The sequence below is a fragment of the Corvus hawaiiensis genome, chromosome 30 (genome assembly GCF_020740725.1).
Source record: "Corvus hawaiiensis isolate bCorHaw1 chromosome 30, bCorHaw1.pri.cur, whole genome shotgun sequence".
Lineage (NCBI taxonomy): Eukaryota > Metazoa > Chordata > Aves > Passeriformes > Corvidae > Corvus > Corvus hawaiiensis.
The window spans coordinates 4,559,864-4,584,114 of NC_063242.1; the positions used below are offsets into that span (position 1 = coordinate 4,559,864).

The following is a 24,251-nucleotide window of genomic DNA, read 5'->3' on the forward strand; positions in this document are numbered from 1 at the left end:
TTGTATCCTGTAAGTATCCTGTATCAAACACACCCTAACCCATTTTGACAGCAGGGGTGAATCCTGCTATAAAGGCATTATGCTGACCCAGAGAGGCAGGCAACACTTCCTCTAATCTAGATGTCAAGTGAATGACAGTGGATTATCTGGAGAGGGGTGAGGATAGAAAGTTAGAGACAACTGCTCTAACCAGCAGCAATGACTGCAGCTCTTAAGCTGCATTATAGACTAAATGAATCCTTCCCCAAGTCTCTTCTGCAAGCCTCTGCTTTGGTTCAAGCATTTAAATTTTATTAATTAAGGCAGACAAAAAGGGAAAGTGGAATGTACTCAATATTTCTCGTAAAATATGTAGGTTTTTCTTTTGAAACATCCTAAACAAAATCATTGCAAATTTGCAAAAATTCTCCAGACTGGACACAGTCTAGCCTGGACCTGCTTTCTTGCTCATCACTTCATCTTATTGAGAAGATAGCAAGGCTGCAGCTCATGAGCTTTTCTGAATTGAGAATGAGGAATATACTGAAAGCAAGTGTCATCTGTGAATACAGTTTAGGCTGCTCATTTATAATTTCACTTCAACCAGTTGAAGACAAATTAAAACAATGTAGGATTGCAATTATTTAAAGTGTATTTCTATTTCTTCTATGTTTTAGGGGGTTTTTTTTTGCAATACATGACTTTGCCATCTTCAAAAACACTTCCTCAAAAGTAAATTAAGAAATTAGTAGGAAAGGAGCAGTGTGTTATGAATGCCTTTTTTACCTGAATGCAAGAAGTCAGTTCTAGTAGCAGACTAAGTCCTGGTGCATCTATTCGATGCAGGGTTCAGATACAGATACCAAACCCATTGACTGGTGGAAATAGTTGTCAAGGATTAGCTCTGAAGCCAGTGAGAGGAAAAAAACCTAACAGAGCTGAAATGGGAGAATATGTTTTGTTGGAGGAAGTTATGTGGCCACTGGACTCTCTCCAAGAGGCACCGAAATAGCCTGAGCAGAAACAGAGGAAGCGGCTGTGAAAAGTGAGCTCGGGTGGAGTTGGCTGTGATGAACAGTCTGGAGACAGCAACAGCGCCTGAAATTCGGATCGGCATCTGTCTGGTCTGTGCCCAAAGCTTATTGATTCTTCACCTTAACACTGCGGATGGACAGCTGCTCTTTTCACTGGTACAACTAAAAGTTCTCAGCTAGCCCTCCTCATATGACAGCAGGTTTGCCTCTCTCCTGACAAACAGAAGACACTTTTCCTGATGCCAGCACCAACTAGGGGATGATAACTGTCTCTCCTCACCACACACCTGTGCCAGCTGCCTGCTCCCCCTACTCTGTCACGCTAAACATAAGTTGCTTGTCCTGATTTTCCAATCCACTTCCAGCTTGCTCCCCTCTCAATTATAATCTGTAATTTTGTGTTGGAGAATCTAAATACTAACTCTCAGCAGCCCAATATGTCACCCATAGACGAGATTTGAAAACAAGCACTTACTGGCATTTTCCCTTTTGCGAAAAGGCTCCACACAAGCCTCTACAGAAGAACCTATTTTTCCTTTTCAAATCCCTCCATAAAACTCTTGCAAAAGTCCTGGCAAAAGTCAAGCTTCTCAGACACTATGTGTGCTGGCAATTGTGGTTACCATTTTGTTCACTATTTCCACACAGTTTTGCCCATCAAAACCCACCTTCTATCACTTTTCTTGTAGTTTGGCTGAAAATCTGAAGGGAGGGGATAACATGATTTTGGTTTTCTCTGTCACCCTGCCAAGTTGGATGGTGCCACCTCCTGTATTTCAGAAATCTCAGCACTGTGGCAGCATCATGATTGTTGCAGTCGTAATAGTAGCACTAAGGACTGGAGGAGAGAGCAAATGGAATTTAGCGGTCATGGCTTTTCTATCCAGATTTGTCAGAGAAGAAGAAAAAATAAAAGAAAAGAATAAGCGAGAACATTAGTTATTTGTTTAAAGGGCAACAGAAAGGATGTTTTTTGCACAGAGCTGTGGCCATGCCAAATTTCAAGTCTGGATTTCAGAAATATGCCTATTTGAAAAGCAAGATAAAAAGGGACCAGGGCCTCTAAAGTGTTCCTTTGTGTTTTGCCTACGCCTGGCAAGAAAAAATTGAATGCATGCATGTGATAAAACAGCACTCCTAACCCCATTTATGGATTTTTTTCATGGATAAATTCTCCATAAGTCATCCCAAGTCACTAATATCAGCTTAAATCATATCATCTAATTTACTGGGAGAAGGTTCACATTTGAAAACAAAGGAAAGCAAAAGCATTGTTTGGGTAAGTTTAAAAAGTTGCATTAACTGAAACAAAAAACCACTAGACTATGAGCTTTTTATGAGAATTTCCTATTTTGATGTAGATTAAGAAAATGAAGCACTGTATCATCATCTCTCAGGATTTACTTTAGAAGGACTGTGCTAGGAAAGTGTCAGCAGCATTGGAAGCTGAAAAGGAATTCCAGACCAGAATAAACCAAAAACAACTCTTTCTACCAGTTTTTGATTTGTGAAGCTTGTGCCTTTGTCGTAGATCCATATAATCACCATGCACTTTATTGGACTTGCAATTTGCCTTTTCAAGTTTAAATTTAAAAATAACAGGAAGAGGAAAATCTCTTGCTTTCAGACTGAAATTCAAACTGGAATACCTTTTTCAAGAGCACAGTTTTATCAAGAGCTGATTACATAAATCAGTTTGGAAGGAGGAAGTGGAATTACACTAACAAGTTTAAAAAAATGACAGGAAACCAAGAGGGAAAAGGGTTTCCTATGTTATTTCCTCATGCAGAGTGAAGAACAGCACCCATAGGATGTTTTCTAATGTATCATTTTCCAACTCCCTCAGAATGAAACTTGAACTCTAGTTCAAGCTGTTAGTAGAGGCCACTGGGAGATACCTTTCAGTGCCAAAATATGCACATTCACCTCTCTCTTCAAAGTAACTCCCAGAAAGCTTCTTATTTGCACCCATTTCTAAGGTAGCAACATATTGTTAAATAATACCTTTCAAACATGCATATTTATTTTTAAATAAAGGACCATATGACTGTGATTTTAAGATATTTAAGATGCCAGGCACCTGACAGTCTTTGTCTAAAAATTTAAGTAAGTAGTAAGCCTCTCCAGATCTCTCTGTAGAACCTTCCTGCCCTCAAGCAGGCCAACAATCCCATCCAATTTTGTGTCTTGTCAGACTAAGGGTGCCCTCAATCCCATTATCCAGGTCATTGATAAAGGAATTAAATGGAATGTAGAGTGTCACTGAATAAGATGTATCAGGACAGTCTTACGACTGGCATCTTCAACAGGAGCCATAAAGAAAACCATGAGACAAAACCAGAGAAACGTGATTCTTGTGCCCTGAAGCCTTAAAAGTAGAAGAATCGTGGAAATCTGACCCTGAACTGTACAAAAGCGTGGCTTGGAGCATCCTGAAAAGCAACATGGATCTTCTCTGAAAGAGTCTGAACTGCCAGTGAGCACAGAAATGACAAAAAAGGCCAGGTCTGGCCTTTATTGATATTCATCAGTGAGTAGGGAAGGGATAAAACCAGGCAGTCTTCCTCCACTAGCATCTGTTTGGGAGCTGCCTGCATTGTCTGTATTTTTTTCTATTTTTTGTGACATTTTGGTTATAAAACACTATTTTCACACTTGAAAAGAATTATGTCCGACGCATCTGGAGACAGAGATGCCATAGATCCCATGCTTCAGCCTACAAGAGCATTAACAGAAGACCAGCAGACAAAATGAAGAAGAAAAGAGAGCCCATCAAGGCACCTCTTTAGCAGCAAGGGTTGAGACAGAAATTTGAACATCAGTTATTCTTCCATAGCAAGCAGAAAAACTGCAGGAGCAACTGTGAAGTGGTCAATAAAGCCCAAGTGACAATTTTAGCAGGGTACTGCTTGGTGTATGAGTGCTGATTACTGAAGGAGCAGTGTCGGAGGTGATGATGGGGTGATGCCTGATTGTGTGTCATTAAGAAAGCTAGTCCATATAGGGCCTCCCTCTTAACAACAAGCATTTAATCCTTCCAATGATCAGTGAATAATGTAACACATGACAGTTCCACAGCCATTTGGGATGGGCAATTACCAGCACCATAGCGTAGACTCTGAGTCTGGACTTAAGATTACAAGTGGAGCATAGCTGGGGGGGAAGAGCAGGAGGTGGCTAACAGCCATGAGATGAATCCTGCAATCAAGGCTATTGCCTAGATACCCACCTGTGATTCATTATTTTCCCAAGTCACCATTTTATTGTGTTTCTCCACCCCATCACCCCATAAACTCTATCTGGGTTTATTGACTGCCAATACAGCTTATTTTCCCCTTTTTCTGGTTATGGGTTTGGCCCAGTGTTCCTTAAGTATTCACTAACAGGCTTCAGAAACTGAATGCGGCCCTTTTTCTGCCAGAAGGCATGGGGCACAAGGGTTGCAAAACCACCTGTCTTGGAAAATATTTTGAAAGCACAAAGTTAAAAATCATTACTGCAGTCAAACTGTTGGAATCTGAAGTCTCCAAGGACAGTAAAGATTGCAAGAATGGGGCGTACTCAAAAAAAATCCCTTAAGAAATTAAGACTTTAGTTCTTAGAGCTTTGTCTGTCTTCCCTTCAAAGGGAAACAAAGATGGCAAGAAAAGTCTCTCTTATCCAGAAGAAATGATCTTAAAGCACCAGAAGAAATTATTTATTTAGATACCTGCTGTGGTCCACTAAAAAGTCTTTGATAAACTGGTATCATTGTTTATTCTGTTATTGCTGATGAAAGCTATTTGATTGTAGCTGTAAAAAATCTCCATAAAATCTTAAATAAAAAACACATGTTGTGGCAGAAGCCTTTTGAAATAAAAAACATTTTAAACATATTTTGAAGACAGCCTAATTCCATTGTTTTCTTTCAAGCTGAAAGGGGAAATACTGCATTGTTCCAAGACTCAAGAGTCCCAGATACACAATTACCAGTAACTAGGTTCTTCTTATCCCTTATTTCTATCTATACATAAAGCAGAGTGACTATACCCACTAGGAAAAAAATGCAAGCAATTATTCTTGATTTTCCATTAACATTGCACTCAGGAACAGTATTATTCACACATATTTTGGTGATTCAGATTATTCTGCTTTGTATTATATAAAGCATCTAGGAGAGGTTGCACAGTGCAAGGTGTTGTCATGACATGAAAAGGGGCTTTCAACAGCTGAAAAATACCTTTTGAGAGCAAATAAAGTGGTCAGATTCACAAGTCAGTATACAAAGAACAGCAACCATGGTTTGCTTCTTCTTGGAAGGAATCCAAAATGTGATATTTAGTTAAAATCCCACAGTTCTTAATAACCAACATGGTGAATTTGGGGGAACATAAAAACCCACTTTTCTTCATGTGCCATAACCACTGAATGAGGATCCGAGCCAAACTCACTCCTCCGAGAACATTCCCGACAAGCCCCAAGGAAAATTCACCCTCTTATTCTAGGTCAGACGTGCCCATAAATGAAGCCTGGCAAGTACATTCATATTAACATGCACTTAATCATCCAGTTAATGATCCACTTTAAGTATGATCCAGGATAAAATATCTCCCCTGTATTCAGAGGGAATGTGACTCCTGCATACCCTGCAGGAAACAGAGCATATTTAGTAACACCAATCTCTTTTAACCTGCCCCAAATTGTGTGCCAGTGTTCTCTCCAGGTACTCACAGCAGTAGGACTTCTGTTTGAAGATGCTGAGTGACGATAACTTGTGGGCATGTAATGTACACACAACAAAACATAGACTAAATATAGGAGACCCTTGTTAAAAAATTATATACTCACCATATTTATCTTTTATTGTACACCCTTTATTCCCTATTCATTGAGAATGGAAATGTCTGCAAAATAACACCTGACAGCCAAACATCTTGTTTTGGCAGTAGAACTAACTAATCAGATGCCTCTGTGTTACTTGTTTTGAAATCTAAAATTAAAATCTTCTAAAATATTAAGAGGAAGGAAAGCAGGGTGTAAGTTTCCATTCCACAGACTTGAGTAACTTATGGTATTGGATCTCATGGTAAAATGTGCTTTAATTTAATAGTATTCAGCTATTATTTGCTGGAGTCTACTATTTAATTTACATTTACATGCATCTCAGGGTTGTCATTAAAACACAATTTTTATACCATGAGTATTATCCTATCCAAAACAACTGTACATATGTAATCTTAATCACATAGGAATTTCCAAGGACCTAAGTGTATAAGAGGCATTATTACATCATGTGTTTGAAATGCAGATGTATCTGGGATGGACTGCTGTGCTCTAGCTGGTTCAGTAGTTCACAGCAGTATTAATTCTTCCTTCAGATTAATGGATCCAATTCTCAGTAACAGCATGGGCCCTTTATGCTGCTCTGCCAATATAAAGTCAGCCTAAGGGGGATAAAAGTACATAGAAGGGGTAACTTTTGCTGACATGGTGCATGGTGTGTGTGCAGAGCACAGAGCTGAGGAAGTAGGATGAACTAAAATATCCTAGAATATTCTCAGCTCAGATCAGAAACAAGGAAATCTGATGTTGACATCCTCAAAATATGGGCCAACTAAAATAAACCTAAAAGTGAAAAAGAACTGTGAACTGGCCTGCTGGAGTTCACTGGTAATTTCAAGGATGCAAGCAAGGGTGCAAGGTGCAATTGTCCCAATGGACACCGTGACTGTCACGACTGCCAGTCTTGCTCTTGCAAGAAGTGATCACGAGTGTGGTTCTTGAAAGATTCACACCAAGCCTGACTGTTTGTTCAAAGCTGACACAAATCATCAGCCCAAATATATCATCAACTGAATAAATTACAGCCAGAAAAAAACCAGCATTTTTTCACTCACTTCTAGTAGAAGTCCACCTTCTTGTACAGCAGTCTTGTTAGATATATTGTCTTCTTTTGTTGTTTGGCCAACTTGCTTCTTAAAGTGCTTTTCTTGAATGGCTGTTGGAAGGAGTTATCATCAATTTAGAAAGCATAACGATTAGGGTCACGACTAAAACTCTTGTTTAGGCATTTAACATGCATTGAATTTAATTGGTAGTTACTGTCTTTGTGGTCTGGATCTCAGTTACTGACAACTTTCTTTTCCTTCTTTTTCTTCTTGTGCTGGAGATAGATACATATTTTGCAGTCCAGATGTTTTTTATGTGAAATATCTATCACATTTTTTATTGAACATATTTTTTCCATTAGTCTACTCTACATAAAGCAGCAACCAAAACCCACAGGAAAGAAACAAAAGAAAGTTAGCAAGTTGTTTTGTTTATAAAAATATGTATTATGACAATACGGAGAAATGTCTATATAGCTCAGAAGAAAAGGGAGTGAAATAAGTTTCTTCTTTTCAGCACTGACGTCCTTGACATCAGATTATTTTTGGTCTCACTTTACCCTGTTCATTTTACAAGTTTCAGCCTGACTGTAAGATTCAAGGGAATGTTCTTAAAATGTTTTAGTTTTACACAGAGTTTTAAAGTTTGTTTTTAGCAGGTCATTTTCTCCATTAAATTCATGAATAGCTCTCATTATAGATTAAAATTCCATATACTTTTCTAACAATAGCGGAAAAAAGCTTATTCCTGAATCAGCTTTCATGGAAAACTCAGCTGGTGAGTGCTCTTCCTTCACATTGCTTGATCTCAAATATCTTTGAATCCTCAAATTCTTCCTATCAATATATCCTACAGAAATATCACTGAAATACAATACCATCTGTGGGGATAATGAAAGAATTTCTGAGAAGGCTGGCACCACTTCATAATTGGGCTGAGCATCATCTAGGCAGTATGACAGGAACCTGTCTTTATCACTTGGTCAGTAAAAATTAAGTCAGTTTCACTCCTACTGCCCCATTCCAGAGAAGGGTCATACAAATATCCTGGTAGCAAATAGAGATTCAGTTTTCTGGTTTTTCTCCTTTTCACAGAGAGAATGAGAGAGGAGAGCATCCCAGTGATATTGTCTGGGACATTTGATACACATTTTCCCTTCGAGCCAAAGGGGAGCAGGAACTGCCACAGCCAAAGATGGTTAATAAAACAAAAAACACCCCTCTGAAAGAAAAAGCCAAACCCACACCAAAAAAACCAACAAAACCAAAAATCCCCAACAAAAACCCAACCAAGAAAAAAAAACCTCCCCCCAAATAAGGGTTGAGATGGGCAGGAATAGTTTGTACCAAACCAGAACAAGAAGAGGAGGCAGGCAGTGAGTCTCTAAAGCTCCTGAGTCTGTGCGAGAGCTTCTTATCTATTTAACAGCCTAGTAAGGGATGTTTGCAAGACATATCAGCATTTTGCAACAAATGATGGAAACTCAGAACCACGCAAACTGAGTATTTGTGATGGTTTTTAGCTTACATTGTAAATATTTGCTGAAAGTGATAATGTCGGTCATTACCCCAAAGCAATTATCTCAAATGTATAATTAGATGTAATAAATCCCTCCCCTGGGCATGGGAAAATACATCAGGAAAATCTCAAGCTGCTTAAACAGATCCCTACCCATATTTTCCAGCCAAAACAATTTTGGGATTTCAGACTTTTAAGCTAGGCTGCTGTGAGTAGAATATACAGATTCTTAAATCTGGATTTTCATTTTGGTGTACCTTTAAAGCAATTGGAACCGGTTGTTTTTTTCCCCCTGATCAGCTAGGCCTTCTGCTAGGCCTGTCTATAAGAACAAACATAGAATCATAGGCTCATTTAGTTTGAAAAGGTCCCTTGAGATCATCAAATCCAACCACTAACTCAGCACTGCCAAGTCCACCACTAAACCATGTCCCTAAGTGCCACATCACACATCGTTTAAATACCTTGTGACAAAAATTTTTAAAAGCCCAGCCCCTATTCCAATGGCCTCTTCCAGAGTTTCCCTCCTCAGAAAAGATGTTTTTGTAATTACTGACATGGTGGTTTGCGGTCTTTGTGCAGGTTAAAGGACAGACAGGGAGGGGTGAGAGGAAACGAAGGTTTATTTCTTTGATGCGCTCTTTTGGTGTTGCGAAAATTCCATCCGTTCGAAATTCATCGTTAGTGGAAACTATTATTTTACTCAGCTGAGCGGGCCAGAGCTCCCTGCCTGCTTGTTAGCCTTCAGGCTCATACAAACACAGCAGCAGAAGCACAAGAGATGTTTGTTCTGCAACTCGTCTGGCTACTATAAATTCCATCTCCAAATGGAAAGTATTTTAATGTTATTTTGCCAGTTAGAGTTACCCATATGTTAGGCCACACACATCCGTTTCAGAGCATGTGCTACTCACTGGCTCGACTGCAAGGAGACCCACTGCACCATCAGAGAAAGATGAATAACACCATTGCTCCAAGAAGCAAATGCTCCTCAGAGATTGGAACGTTTGCTCCTTGCACCTGAGGCAGCAGAGCGGTCCCTCACTGCTCACTCTCCTTCTGCCTCCCCGCACTGGAAATACTTGATTAATCCACCCACAGCTGGGCTGGTACTGCAGTGACACCTCAGAAGAGAGGTGCTGGTGATAGCCTGTCACCTGGAGAAAGCAGAACAAGACAGGCAGAAAACCACACAGATCCCTGAAAGAAATTATGAGGAGGAGGAAAAGCAAGACATGACAGGCAGATGAGGGAAACTTGCAAGATGTTATCTGACTAGGCAGAAAAACAGAGAAAAGAAAACAGAACAGTCTAACAATACGCCTGTCACCACCAAGAATCATGAGAGAGAACAGGACAGCAATCATTGGTTATGATGGGTGGCTTGACAGAAAAGGCCCTGATGCCAAGACAGCTGTGATCAAGCTTACACATCTCATAAAATGGCGTTCCTCTGGAGCAACAGCGAAGCCTATGATGGGGAAAAAAAACGAGAGCTTGAGGAAGGCAGGAGTACTGTCTCTGGTAGGCAGGGAGGAGCAAATAGCGGAAAGCCGAAAAATAAAAACCAGCAAAGGATGACTCAGTGACCTGAGGGGGAAACAGGCTGCTGGAGTTCCCATATATCAAGAATGGGGCAAGAGAAAAGCTGATATTGCGGGCACTCTAATGAATGCTGCTGGCTGTAAAAAAAAATGGAGAGTTGTATCTTTATGGAGCTTTGACTACTTTCTATGGGAGAGGCAACCCTTTTGATGGTCAGCATAGAGCACTCACCTACGGGGCTCAAAACTGGCAAACAGAAGAGAGGGGAAGTGGTAACACCAGAGATGTTTTTCTGAGCACAGCGTATCGAGCCTGCACTTCCAGAACATGAAATAAAACAGAAGATGGAGCTGTTCTGCCAAAGAAGATGAATGAGCATATTGATACCATAGAATGATAAATACCAGAGATACATGTACCAGGGCTGACAGTTTTGCGAGGTCGTGCGATCTAGTGAGCACGGTGCAATCCCATGCAACATTAAAAGCCAACACGTCTGGAAACGCTGGGTCCTACAAAGGACAACACTGTGGAAATATACAGGGCAAGGGGAAAGGGGGCTAGGAAGAGCAAGAGGGGGAGAAAAAGTGAAATAAAATGGCCTATGCAATTTCCTGGAGGAAAGGTCAAAGATCTGAGGACATCGTTTCAATCTCTAATCTGAAAGCAGTGAAAGGAGTGGAAACAAAAAAAAATAATGTAGAGTTAGAATTGACAGTTAATTAATGGAGAAAAACGTCCACAGAGGAGACTATAACAGATAGTGCTGTTGAGCCTTTCACAGCTGCACTGTCTCTGCCCAGAACAATGTAAAAACCTGAGATCTCTTTTGAGCCTCCAGTTCTGATACAAGCATTTCTATCTGCATTTGCAAACTCCTTGGCTTAAAAAACCAAATCTGGAATATTGTAAAGAAGAGAAAAGCTGCCTAACACAGTCTATAGAAGCATTATAAAACCAGCCATTCCCTTTCCCCCAGAAATAACAGAACATTTATTCATTGCAGGATACTCTTTACTTCAAAGGGATGGAGATTTCAGGACTCTCATAAAACCATAGTTTTTAAACTCATGGGATTACATTCTCTGGAGTGTTTCTGTACCTCATCCTGCACAAGCACAACATTCATTCTTCAGAAAATAATCAGCAAAATTACCTCCTGAGTTAGGGTGTGTAACAAACTAATGAGGGGGCAAACTGTACCTCAGCTGCCCCAGGTGCCTGCATCCAGCAACAGCACAGGCAAGAAATGAGCAGTGAAGGGATGCTGCTTCTGAACTGAACACCTTGCCTGGGTTCTTTTCGGGTGTAAGAAGGGACCATACCGTCCTCATCAGATTCAAGTTGGTGAATCAGTTTCAAGCCCGTCTACAAGGACTACCAGTGCTCTCCAATGATGCCCAGGGTATCATTTCTTGAAACGGGCAGATGAAAATACCCGAATCGAGATTGCAGGTTCAGAGACACTGTTTTAAGCACGCAAATGTTACGTTTGGTAACTGTTACTCGAAAGGAAGTGAGAACAGGGTCTCTCTTCCTGGATCTTCTAGCTGCAGGAAGAATCAGCTCTGCGTGTTACTCTGAATAATAAGAAAACAAAACAAATTGACTCGGAAACACTCGGTATGAGCAATTCTGCTTCACAAACCTAGAGTCATGAATTGAAATGGTCTGTTTCCTCTGGCTCTGTTACAGAGAACACCAAGTGACAATTAGGATGGGGGTCATTAGATGCACACTGAAATTAAAAAATACACAGCATAAGGAGCAGTTATTATACATTGCCAAACAACATGAAAGGGACATTTGCACTCTGAAAGGCCACAACACACAGGTTGTACAAATGCTTTGGTAAAGAAATCAGCACCAAAATGCATAAAAGCTGAATAAAAGCTGGATGGTGCTTGGTCCTGTTGCGGAGGCTACCAGAACACCAGATGAAATTACGCTAGCAGTAATGCAGAGTTTTTCTTCCCAACTTAGCGGTTTTCTCAGTCTGCTTCTTCTTAAGAGATGCTTTGAAATCTGACTTCCCTTTGAAGTTTCTCGAGTACAGCATGACATTTATTTAAGGTACAAACCGAACTGTTTGCTTTCCAGATCCCATCCGCTCTTTCTTCCCGAACCACCGTTCCCCTTTCCCAGCGAGCCTCATCCATTTTCCCCCGCGCGAGAGCAGCATCAAAGAGATGCCACCACCGCACTGCCCTCCTCTCCCCACGGACGTGCGCGGGGCTGGTGGGGCCACTGAGCCCCCCTGAGCCCCCAGCCCCGTGTCCCACCGCGTCCGGAGGAGCCCTTTTGAAGGGAGGCGAGGGGGAGGAGAAGTCCCCGCTGCGGAGGAGGCAGAGTGCTGACTAACCCCGGCCCCGCTGTCACGCAAGCCTCGCCGCCTGTCAATCTCCCGGCGGCTCTGACAGGGGCCTGGCTGCCGTTCAAACCCTTGCGTGCGAGCAGACGAGCCACATTACCCTATGAAGTATTTCATAATAACAACAGCTGTTAAATATTGATGACTCCTGGCAAGCGCTGAATGCTTTTTGAGAAGGTTAAGCCTTCGTGTAATGGAACCTAATTCCTCATTATATACTGTATCAGATATCTGGAAGTTGCCTAAAAAAAGCAAAGGAGCTTAGAGTAAAGGATCAGAAAAATAACTCTCGTGCAGCAAGGAGAAGGCAGAGAGCCCGTTGTGCGAAGGGTGAAGAGTGTTTCCCCGCAGTCAAATCCTTTTGCAAACAGTAAAATACTCTGCTGGAGCGATCATCAATGCGGTCGGTTTCATTATCTCCCACTGGAGGGTTTTGTGTTTTCAGAAATTATTGCAGATCAGATAAACTCTCTAAAACAGTGATCCAGCTGCCAGTGCTGTCTGTGTGTGTGTAAGAGTACACATGGAAATTATTTCTACAGAAAGACAGAGAAAAGAGCAAAAAAGCTCTCATTCCTATAGTTTTTCTACAAACATCAGCTCTGAGAGATTCTGCTCATTAGAAAATTTAGTGGTGATCTGACAATATGTTAAGGACGAGATCTCAGAGAGGGTTTCCAGCAGGCAAAAAGGGAAGAAGGACAAGCCTCTTGCCTTGGGGAGGTCCTGGTGTGCTTTGCTCCAGTTCCCAGAAAAAATCCACCATCTTCTTCACACTGACCTCTAAAACCCATCAGTCTTATCTTTTCCCTCTTGACCTAACTGTCGAGCAAGGTTTTGTCAGTAAGAGAATCAGCTTGGGGTAGGAATTCATGATCCTTGGAATGGACCTGGTATGATGCCAGGGCAGGCAGTACTGAGTAGGCCAGCAAAAAGGCAGCATCAGAATCCAGGCGCAGGTGAAAGAAGAAACACAAACTGAGGACTTCTTACAGAGGTGACCGAGTCAGGGTATTTTTTTCTTGCATGTGAAAAAGAGGTCTGTGTGCCTTTGGGAAACAGAGTTTACATGAGGCAAGCTGAGAAGCTGAAAACAATTGCCTGCAAATGTTGTTGTGCTGCAGTGCAAGGAGTTCTGTGAAGCTTTAAGAAAGTGGTTCACCCATGGGGAACCCAGGTCTGTCAATTGAGTCAGGATAGGGAACCACAAAAACTTAGTAAGTTGTAGGTTGCAAGGAACCTTTGAAGGTCATCTGGTCTACCTCACCCTGATCAGAACAAGAGCTAGCTTCACTTAGGCAGGTTCCTCAGAGGTTTTGGGTATTCCCAGGACATTTCACATTCCCTCCAGGAAAACTTTCATTATTTAATCACAAATGGGATTAATTTTGTAAGATAAGGAGTTGCTTAATGTTTTAGGTGAATGAGCATTAGGGTAAATTCTGGATGGTCACTTTCTGTTTCCAGAATTCTTGGTTTGTAAATGTGTAGAATAACTTAAGAAATGCTGAGAATGGGGTGAAGTGGCTTTTATAAAATGTGTATGCATATGAGAATATGCAAAAAAAGCTATTAGCTTTTCTTCTGGTTTTTTGCTGGTTTATTCTCTCTACCTCATGAGAAATCGCACTTGGATGTCAAGTTTAAATGTAGTCTAGGACTGTAACATCTCCCTTATCCTATAATTTCTGAGGGATCACAAATCCAAAGAAAAGCTCTGCCTTCATGTGAAACAAATTGTGTGCTAACTATACAAACAACAGACTCGAAAGAACTTGTCTGGAAAACACACTTCTTCTCTGTAGCTTATTGTTACAACCTTTCTCTCTTCATATGACTCAACAGACCATCTCCCCAGCAGACAACCCCACATTGTGCATTGGCAAAGGAGATATTTTAGAGATCTGTTTGCATCACTGTGAGTAAATATTTGAGTTATCACTTGGTCTGGTAGACTACATTGGCTATAAGACTGCTGAAGACATGAAGTCCTCTGAAATTATCCCAAGATATAAGACTTATTCCAAGTAACAGTCTTCCTGTTTGTCTTCACAATTCCATTTTATTTTCTACTGCATTAAATATGATGATTTGATCACGGAAACTTATCGATTTATACGTTCAGTCCTGAGGCCTTAATTTTATATGTGTACTATTCCATTCTTTAATTAAGCTGTAATACGTTAGCTTGCCTGAATGTTTGCTTGCACATCCTTTTAAATAAACACATAAATGTAAATAAAAATGGCTATTCTGTCAAACTACAAAATGGATTGCAAACCTGAGTATATAATGGATTGCAAACCTGAGGTTGCCTGAGGAACCTCGAGTAAGAAATCTGCAAACCACTTATTTCACTTTAAAATCAATACCCACATCCCTCACAAAAAATTAAGATGATTCCAACAGATTCCTTGCACCTTAAGCTGGCAAATTACATGTCTATGAATCAGAATCAAGATACTCAGCATAAGTTTAGAGCAGAAACAAAAAAAGTTTAAGAGAAGTGTATCGTATTTAGAAAGCCTGCTTAACATTGTTTAGTTTCAGAGTTAAGGACCTCAGAATGTACGATGAATGTAGTTTTATATTTTCATTCATGACTTCACCAAACTAATCCACAATTAGCCTTAAGTGTATTGCAGTGTGTTCTGACCTGCTACATCCTGATTGCTTGAATGGGACCTCAGCAAATCCCATGGATCATGATACATATACATTTTCAGAGGAACAGCAGATCAGGGCACTTTGATTCTAGGATCTATGGAGAACATGATCTATCAAAAACACTTGAGGAGTTTCCCCATTCTTCAAAACATCCTTCATAATGGCTTCTTGTCTGAATAGCTGTTCATCTTTTCCCTTGTTGAGATATATTTTTGAAAAGTGGTTCTCTATATCCTCTGAATTCCCATAGTTTTCTCTCTCTGTGGCCCAAGGATATTATCCTATTTTGATATGGCTCATACGTCTTCATTGTCATCAGGCCATTTTTTCAGGATTGATTCTCCTGATGAAAATAATACATCAGTGGACCCTGATGTCCACAGCAGGAGCAGTTGCCCTTTGAGGAGAGACTAAAATGGCTGTGACTTTTTACTGAGAAGGATGAGGGGAGATACAACAGAGGTTTTCAAAATTATAAAGGCAATGGATAAACTGAACGCAGAACTGCTGTTTGCCCAACCCCACAATATGAGGACTGTGAAGTGCCCTGTAACACTAGCACAATAATGCTTTAAAGTAGATAAAAGATGGCAATTTTGAAGACAAGAATACCAGACTAGATGGACCACTGGTATGACACAGTAGTGCATTTCTTATGTTGTTATATTCCCACTGCAATGCCACGGCCTTGTCCACAAAATTTGTTGCAGACAGAAAATAAACAACAGATGCACAACAGCAGCATCTGTGACGTGAAACAAAGTATATCACAGAAGTGACAATAAGAAAAATCAGAACCTTATGAGAAAGCCTGTATGTGACTAAATTTAAGCATAGGATGAAAGAGCAGCTTGTGACTAATCATTGCATCCAAAAACAACAAAAAAGATTATTTAATGATAAACAGCCTATTGAAATAAACTTGAGTCTGAAATATTTTTCAGAAACATAAGTAATGAGACCAAAATCCATTTTTACTGAAAAGACAGCTAAAAGGAAAGCTATGTGTGTTCATAAGTAAGCAATTGAAGTCTACTGGAATCTTTCCCGCTTTTGGAAAGGTGATTGTAAGAATTGCATGTTACAGAAGAAATGCAGTGAAGTCTTGATAACAGATTTATGTTGAGACTATCAGATAATTTTTTGTCTCTATTGTCTACAGAAGATGTGCCTCATTTTAGCGTCTCCAATTTAGGTCTATAGTTTAGAACACTTAGTAATTAATCCCTGAAGAATGAACTCAAATCAAAGACTGAGCATGAAAATAAACGCAACTAGGAAAATGCACGAGAAAACATCTCTTCCCCTTCTTGATTAAAGCAACCTGACAATGACTAACTTACGTGAGATTTACATGATCTTTGCTACCCTTTTTGGATTTGATAAACTCTTTTCCAGGACTATGATCCTGGAAACAAACAGACTACCTCCTGGACCTCCATTCCTCCATTTCTTGTCCCTTTAGAACTTTCTTTGCACCATTCTGCATGGAAAGACACAGGCTAAATTCACACCTGCTAGTTCCAAGAGGAATTTAAGTTAGTGTCTCTTAGAAGAGAGTTGAAAAAGCATGTGTCAGTAGGCCAGTATATCATCCAAGAAACTGTTCAAAAATAGCCAATGCACATGATCTGGAGAGGATAAAGGAAACCTTTAAGATGAAATAAACACTGCATCTAAAATATTCACACTGAGACCTTAGTGCACAGGATGTGCATGTGTTACCCAGAAAACCAAATCTGGATCCAACAGTTTTAGAGTCAGGAATACCATAAGAACAGTTCTTTAATATACAGCCTTACTGTATCCAATATTAAAAGCAAAGACACGTTTGCTTTCCAGTGCACTTAAAATAAGCAAATATGCTTGACAGAGGAAATAGGAGAATCTCCACCTTTAACTCAGCTGGATATCACAGCACACTGCTGCACAACCACAGACAAACACACACACCCCACAGAACTTGGCGCTCTCTTTCTAAGGCAGAGCTGCTCTGCTTGGTCTTTTCTGCTCAGTCTGTGGAGGCTGTCACGATGACATGGGCTGCATGAAGCCTTGAGAAGTTAAATGCACCTCATGTGCTGTGGGGAAAGTATGCCTGAGAGGAGGTCCTTAAGCTTTGGATTTTCTACTTCAGGAAGTAAAAACGCGTGCTGAGACAAGATAAGTGCAAATGAAACATCAGGGATATTATCTAAAAGTTTGAAAGAATTATTTCACAATCAATTTGCAGGTAATTTTAAAACATTGAGCTGTATTCCAGAACCTTTTAGAATTATGAAGAAAAACAGTAGCATGACAATCTTACCTAAAAGCTCAAAATTAAGAACTATCTGACAACAGAAGTCAGAAACTGAACTGCCAGAAGCCTAAACTGATAATGTTACAATCACTGGATCTCTTAAATATGTTTTTATCCACATTAATATTTTAATGTATGCATTTAAAGACTAGTCCTGTGAAGCTATCCAAACAGATGGACCTTGTTTCCAACTGGAGTCCCTGGTAAGACAGAGGGCCTGCAGAGAAGATGCTATGGTTTGTCCAAAAATAAATTCCTTTGCAGAACAGGAAGCTTCTGCAGACCTAGAAAATGTATGCACACAATGTATTCAATTACTACAATCACTTTTATTTTTCACTTCCTCACAAAGGTTTTGCTTTGCTTTTTTTGACAGCCATGTTCCATGCTCAGAAGAAGAGCCCAAGCAGATGCCAAATACCCTAAGCAGACCAGTAGTGGGCTTACATGTTCTCTCCCATTCAGCACTAGACAAATTAAGTTTTTTAAAAATGTCATGGTCCCTAGGTCAACAACCAGAATTAGGACCTTCAAATTTTCTAAAAGTAATAAAAATTATGTCTTTATAAAAGGCAGGAAAGGTAATATTTGAATGCTCTAAGACTGTAAATCGTCTCCCTTCTTTGATTTGCTTTTCAATTTTTAAAACCAGAGATCACTTAGATATAATGATAAAATTACAAGGCAGGCATAGAGTTCTTATCAGACTTGTCCCATTTGAAGATAAGGAAAACCAATGTTCTGTATTTCAGAAACAAAGTCCTAGCTAATAAAACATAACCTTTTCTCCAGTTTCAACTCTTCTGCAGATGTGTCATTGACTTGAACAGGCAAGTCTGACTCTTGCAAAGGTGCCTGCTACCTTGACTCATAGAAGTTACCAAAGAAATAACGAGTATTCCTTATGGGATAAGGACAAGAATCTTGTATCTCATTCATGAAATTAATAGGATTATGGCTTCAACTTTCTAGGCAATAGTAGCCAATTGCAGCTTTCACTGAGTGATCAATGCGAGGTGAATAGTGTGTATAAAGAGAATTATGATAGATAAATTACTTCTAGTGCTTCTTTCCTGTCACAGGTCTCTGGATGAAAAACAGTGATTTCTTACCTACTGATTCATCAGATCTGTTTTACTCATCATGTGACATGAACAGTAGTTTATATTGCACTTTCACCAGTTACAATATGATCTCCATTGGATGTACACTGTGGTTTACTGCCAGAGTCACTCCAATAACCACTGAAACAAGGCTTACTAAAGCTGAACTAAGGAAAATAGGCGTCAGTTTAAGGCAGAAAAGTGAAAACTACAAGCCGCAAAAAGCAAATATGATCTTGCACATTTTTTAAAAACGTGAAATTTAACTGGAGACAGCATATACTCTAGAGCCCACTTTGTTTTAAGCCCAAGAATTTTTCAGAGGAATCATCACACTGCATCGAAAAGAGGAACACTTTTTCTCCTGCCGGGGCAGATTTGCAGGGAGGAGGCTCATTTCTGCATTGCTGGTCTTGCAGGCAGCAGAGCTCTATTCCTCTGATCAAGAGATCACTTTCATAACCACTTTTCTGAGGTCACAAATGAGTCTGCTGCAGTCACGCAACCCCTCGCCTACCAGAGCTTACTACAACAGCACAGGTTCATGGAAGCTTTTTAAAGAGGCAGCTCATCCCTTCAACCCACACAGATATAAGGGACATGCATATTATCGTATGGGATTCCCCCAAATATGCCATGGCATTATTTTATTTCAGTTGGATCAGGGAGGAAGCATATAGCTTCAAGTTCTGTCTGGGTGGAGTGATGTTGCCTGAGTAGAATGCAATAAAAGCTGAAGCTAAATATCTCTACAATTCTGTTAAACTATACTGGCACCTTTTGCAAATATTTCATTAGCCTGTTCCTTTTTATTATCTTAAAGGTCCATGTTCACCAAACAGGTGCTACTGTGAATTATGCTAATTAAGATATTTAAAAGTCATGGTAAGCAGTAAACAAACATTAGATTCAGTAAACAACAAATACAATTGCCCTGAATTAAACATTGACCCTCTGCACTGTTAGAAACAACAATACGGGAATAGTAAAGCAGGAAACAGGCTTATGGATTGATTCTGAAGGAATACTCTGAACGTACAACAAGTTCTAGTTAGAGCTTGTTCCTAGGTCAGAAAAGTCTACTTTATTTTAGCCAAGTATCCCACAAATGACCAACATAGTAATCTGTTGTATGGACATGCCTTGCAGGTATAGCTGGAATGACTTTGGGTGGTGAGGCAGTTGGGAATCTAAAGAAAAAAGTTTAAAATATTTTTCCTCTTAAGGTAAGTGAACTCTACCCAATGAAGGGGGGGCTTGGCCTATTTTCACAAGCAGTTAATGCTATGAAAGCAACCGTTGTTGTTTCATCATTAATTATTTGCACTAATTACCTGAAAGAAAGTTTTCAAAAGCTGTTAAATTACTTTGAAGCCCGTAATTTAAAAAATTATGGTGGCTATATTGCTCATTGATATTTTGTGAGGATTAGCGTACAGACACATTTCATTTAAAGGCAGCACAAACAGGCTTGCCCAAACCAGCTTTATAATCCAGCTTAAATAAGTAACAATAGGAATGAGGGCACAGCACTAAGCCTGTTGAGGACTCACAGTGTGGGATGCAGTTTGCACACTGTCCTGCAAGTTCACTGCTATTATTAGACACACTGAACAGGTGAAAGCTTGTTGAGGTGTGCCCACACATGCTACAGACAGTTTCAGGCATTCTGGAGATGCACCCACAGGCCGTTAAGTACCCTTGGCTTTATCCAAAATGAGGGCTTTTTACACTTTAGGCTTGACCTTGATGTGTATCTTCACCCAGCAGTGGGAGAGGTCCTCTCCCATCTGCACTGCAGTTTGCCATTGACACAAAAGATGATGTCTCGGTCCAGCTTTGATATGAAACTAATGACATCCCATAATTGGCCTTATCTCTGCTCCAGGTCTCACCCATATTTATGGAGAGAAATTAGGTTGGAAGCTGGACAGAGAATTGTGCCTTTACTGCTGGTGGACCTCACTGTCAGAGCTTGGCACACTCACATTGTAGAGGCAGGCTTAACCTCAGGTGCCGAGCATCACTGCAGCTTCTCAGCTTGGTCAAAATGTTTGTGGAGGTGATGAGACAGAGACACCAGTATGTAAAGGGAAGGCGCTGACAGCCTCCAGAGTGACCTAGAGAGTAACAGTACAAGTGCAGACAAAGCCACAGGCGTTTTTGAAGATAAGTCCCAATTTCAAAGATTTCTGAGACTTCTGAAGATGTTACCTTTAGTCCTATGTTACTGACTTGTGCCTATTCACTTGCCACTACAACAACTTCCCATGGAAATGAAAAATATACAGGATCAACTTTTGCCTAAACAGACTTTGTCCCTGTTTACGGACTTTGGCTAAAGCACAAGAAGTTTATCTAGAAAAAAACAGCACTTGATACTAATGCAAGTATTTAATTAACATGGCATTTTTTCCTTTCTACGTATGGAAAGAGATGCGTGAGAATGCTGTTGGGCTACCTTACCTATACAAACAAATTACACTGCTCTTCTGGAGGCAGTTGGCAAAGAAATCATTGCTAACAGCAGGAATGAGTTTATGTACGGGCATTTGGGGGTAAACAGCTGCTAGAATACTGCTGCTTAGCTCTGTTCTGCATGCCAGTCTGGCCACAGATCTGGTACCTAACAAGTCTTGCCTTTCTGAGAATCTTTTTTATAACCCCTATTATATGAAAGTAAAATATTACTAATCTTTTTTCAAGAATATGACCTCTCATACGCAAAGACAGTGTGGTCAATTGGTCCATTTTCTAAGGAGATGCAAGGAGGCAGCTAATACATGTGTCTAAGTCCCACTGGATCTGCAATTCTGGAGAAAGAATTGGTCAGTAATTTAGTATAGTGAAATAAGGATAAACAATGACTTCTCATATGCCAATTTCCAAGTAATTACTGCAAGCTTTCCCCACTCCCTCCATGGCTCTTAATATCTTTCACCTGGTATTTGGAAGATCTGTACATTGCCTATGTATATAAAAGAACATGCATCCAGTAATTTGGATTAGCTGCCAATCTGCCTATATGTTATTTTTTTTTAGTCCTTTATGGAGTTTATTTAATCTGAAAATTATCCAAAGAAATGTAATAGAGTTCACTGATACCCCAACTAATAATCCAAAATCAAACTATTTCAGATTAGTGTACCATAAATCACTTTTTAATGAATAAATTGACTTTAAATAGCTACTAAGAGGTATTTTTTCATTGGAAATAAGTTTAAGTACTGTGACAAATTACAGCCATTAGACTCAAACCTAAGGATTTCTGAATAATTTGGTTATAAAAATTACAGCAAGCATACTCACAAAATCACTTCTACCCTCACCCTATTCCTTCTGCCCCAATATACTGTACATACTTGTAAATGGCCAGATTTTGTCTGGAAGAGGAGGAAAAGAGTGTTTTGCTACTGCAATGTCTAGCTTGCAGTAAGGTCTAGCTTGGTCAGAACCACTGAAGGATGCCTGGAAATACGCTCGTACTACGCAGACTGAAAAGGACAGCAAATAGTGTGGCTGTAGAAATTAGTTTAAAACAAATTTTTCAGTTGTTTAGTCACTAGCTGTGACTGAGCCTTCCACATTTGGTGGTTCATATCACCTGTCTCAGCACAGCATAGCCTTTGCCTGATGTGGAGAATAAGAAAAGGAGCTGGAGTACCTAATGATTGCTCTCGAGCCACGGCAACACAGCCGGGAGTTGATGGAGCCAAGGCAGGATGGGGCAGGCTGGGAACGGGGCAGCTGGAACATTCTTCTGCCTGATGTATTTTCCATTGGCCAGATGTTCCCCAGTCAACATGAGCTGTGAGAGGCTGCATGTGCCAGTCCCGGAGGGTGTTCTGACCCCTGGGAAGCACTAAAGAGGCCCAGGCCTGCCCAGCATTGAGGAGGCACAAAGGTATTTTGAAGCTCTCATCCTCTCTTCTCCCACTCGGTCGCAGTGCCAAGTTCAGCTGTGGTGCGGGAGCTCAGCTGTGGTGCAAGATTCGTTTTGTACATTAACCCGATGAGCTACAGTCCCATCTGAGACCAACATGTAGTTAGTTGTGAGAGCAAAACTTGAATTTCCTGACCCATTCAAAGTTTGAATTTCCCATTCACTCCACACTCCCATACTAACAGATGGTATAAAGGGTGTAGCTTCAAAACTTCCTGCATCAGAGCATATGCAAAGAGAACAAGAGGAGATGTATTGCACAGCCCTGGAAACCTGCTCTTTATTTGCAGAATGGTGAAATTCTAAATAAATCAATTAACGTGCCCAAGCAGCCCCCATCTTCCAAGCAGATAGTGCTGGCTGAAACTCTTCCGCCCAAGCTATCCCTGCCATGGGGAGCTGGAAAAGCACTGGTTAGCAGAGCTGACTCATCCACTGACTAGCCCACAACCTCAGCCACAAAGGACCAAAAATGCTGGTGGTGGCATGAAGGGTGTGGGTGGGAGCAAGGAATAAGCAATCATCTGGCAGCCTAATGCAGAAGGGAGGGTTGACAACAAGCCATTATTTATTCCCCCCTCCCGCCCCAAGGCTCATCCCTCTGCTTCAGTGATTCTCATCATCTTGGCGCTGTGGTAGGGCTCTTTGTAGGGGAGGGAATGAAAGGTACATCCCCTCCCTGTGGCCCATGCAATGAAAGCATCAGCAGGCTATCTGAGCTCACCACACCCAGATCACTTAGGGCAAAAGGCCCTCATGGAGGAGAATGGAAGAGGTTTGCCTGGTCCTGCTTTCATCCAACAGGATTCGAGAACAATGTCTTGTTGGGGAAAAAAAAAAGAAAAAAGTGGAGATTATTGTGATCCTTGCTTTCCCACCAAAGTCAGTCTTTTACTGGAGAGGAGAGATGGAGATCGATTTCTGGAATGGCAGACAGCAGATGTAACAAAAAGTTTTTAGGAGTGGAGCAAGGAATATAGAGAAAAGGGAGAATGTTGTAGCAAAGATGGGAAAAGACAAGAGGAAAAAACCTATATGGAGAAAACAAGAAAATCTACAGAAGAGGAAGATGCAGAAAAGAAAATTTTACAAAGAAGTAAGGTGGATTATCACTTAAAAGGCTGCTAGAGAAAAAGAGGTGGAAGGGAAGGAAAGTCACCAAGTTAAACAGCAAAAAATAAAAAGAAAAAAGAAAACTGGCCTATTTAATTAAAACTTAACACGAAAGTACAGTGATAAAATCCCCCAAATTGTTCATATGTATCTCCATTATCTCCACATAGACCTAAGTTAATTTTTGAGTGTTCATTCCCTCCAGCAGCCTTCTACCATTGCTAATCTGGCTATAATATGGCTAGTTGGTACCCAATTTAACTAGCACAGAATATTCTCCAGACAAATTACTGGCGTGGTGACAGCGTGACCTCCCAGGCTTCCACATTTTCAATGGCATTTTTGCTGTGACTCTGAAAAATACATTTGACTTCAGGCAATGTGTTTTTTGAAGCACCGGGGCAGATTTTGAAAGCCTGGCTTGTATTACTCCACTAATGCCAAGGTTAAGCAAAACATAATAAGGAATTAAGGACATGACCAGTTGTCTTTATGTTTCCTCCCCAACCAAAGCTGTTGTTTTCTGAGAAGAGGCTTTTTGCCCAAATTTTGCCTACAGTAGGTCTTTCCTGGCAGATTGCCTCAGTGGAAAGGAGATTAAGTTTCTCAACGTCCTCTTTTCTTGGAAACTTTCTGTTACATTTCCCAGTCTCCAATACAGGCAGTTCAGGGCACAGGAATACACAGCTTAAACATCTTCCCCAACATGTTTTTCACATGCTGTTGTATTGGCATCTGGCAAGAGAGTGATGAAGAGTCACAACACTGTAGTTTGCAGCTTTTCTCTTGCTGGAGAAACCATACTAGT

At 40.5% G+C, this 24,251-nt stretch overlaps 1 protein-coding gene across 1 annotated transcript in view; it reads right to left on the reverse strand.

Annotated features, from left to right (window-relative positions):
• Window positions 1-24,251, reverse strand: part of AHRR (aryl hydrocarbon receptor repressor) — a 90,467-nt gene that overhangs the window by 26,852 nt on the left and 39,364 nt on the right. The window contains exon 4 of the mRNA XM_048289566.1: window positions 6,890-6,990. Coding sequence (XP_048145523.1) covers window positions 6,890-6,990 — 101 coding nt within the window. The remainder of the gene's footprint in view (window positions 1-6,889; window positions 6,991-24,251) is intronic.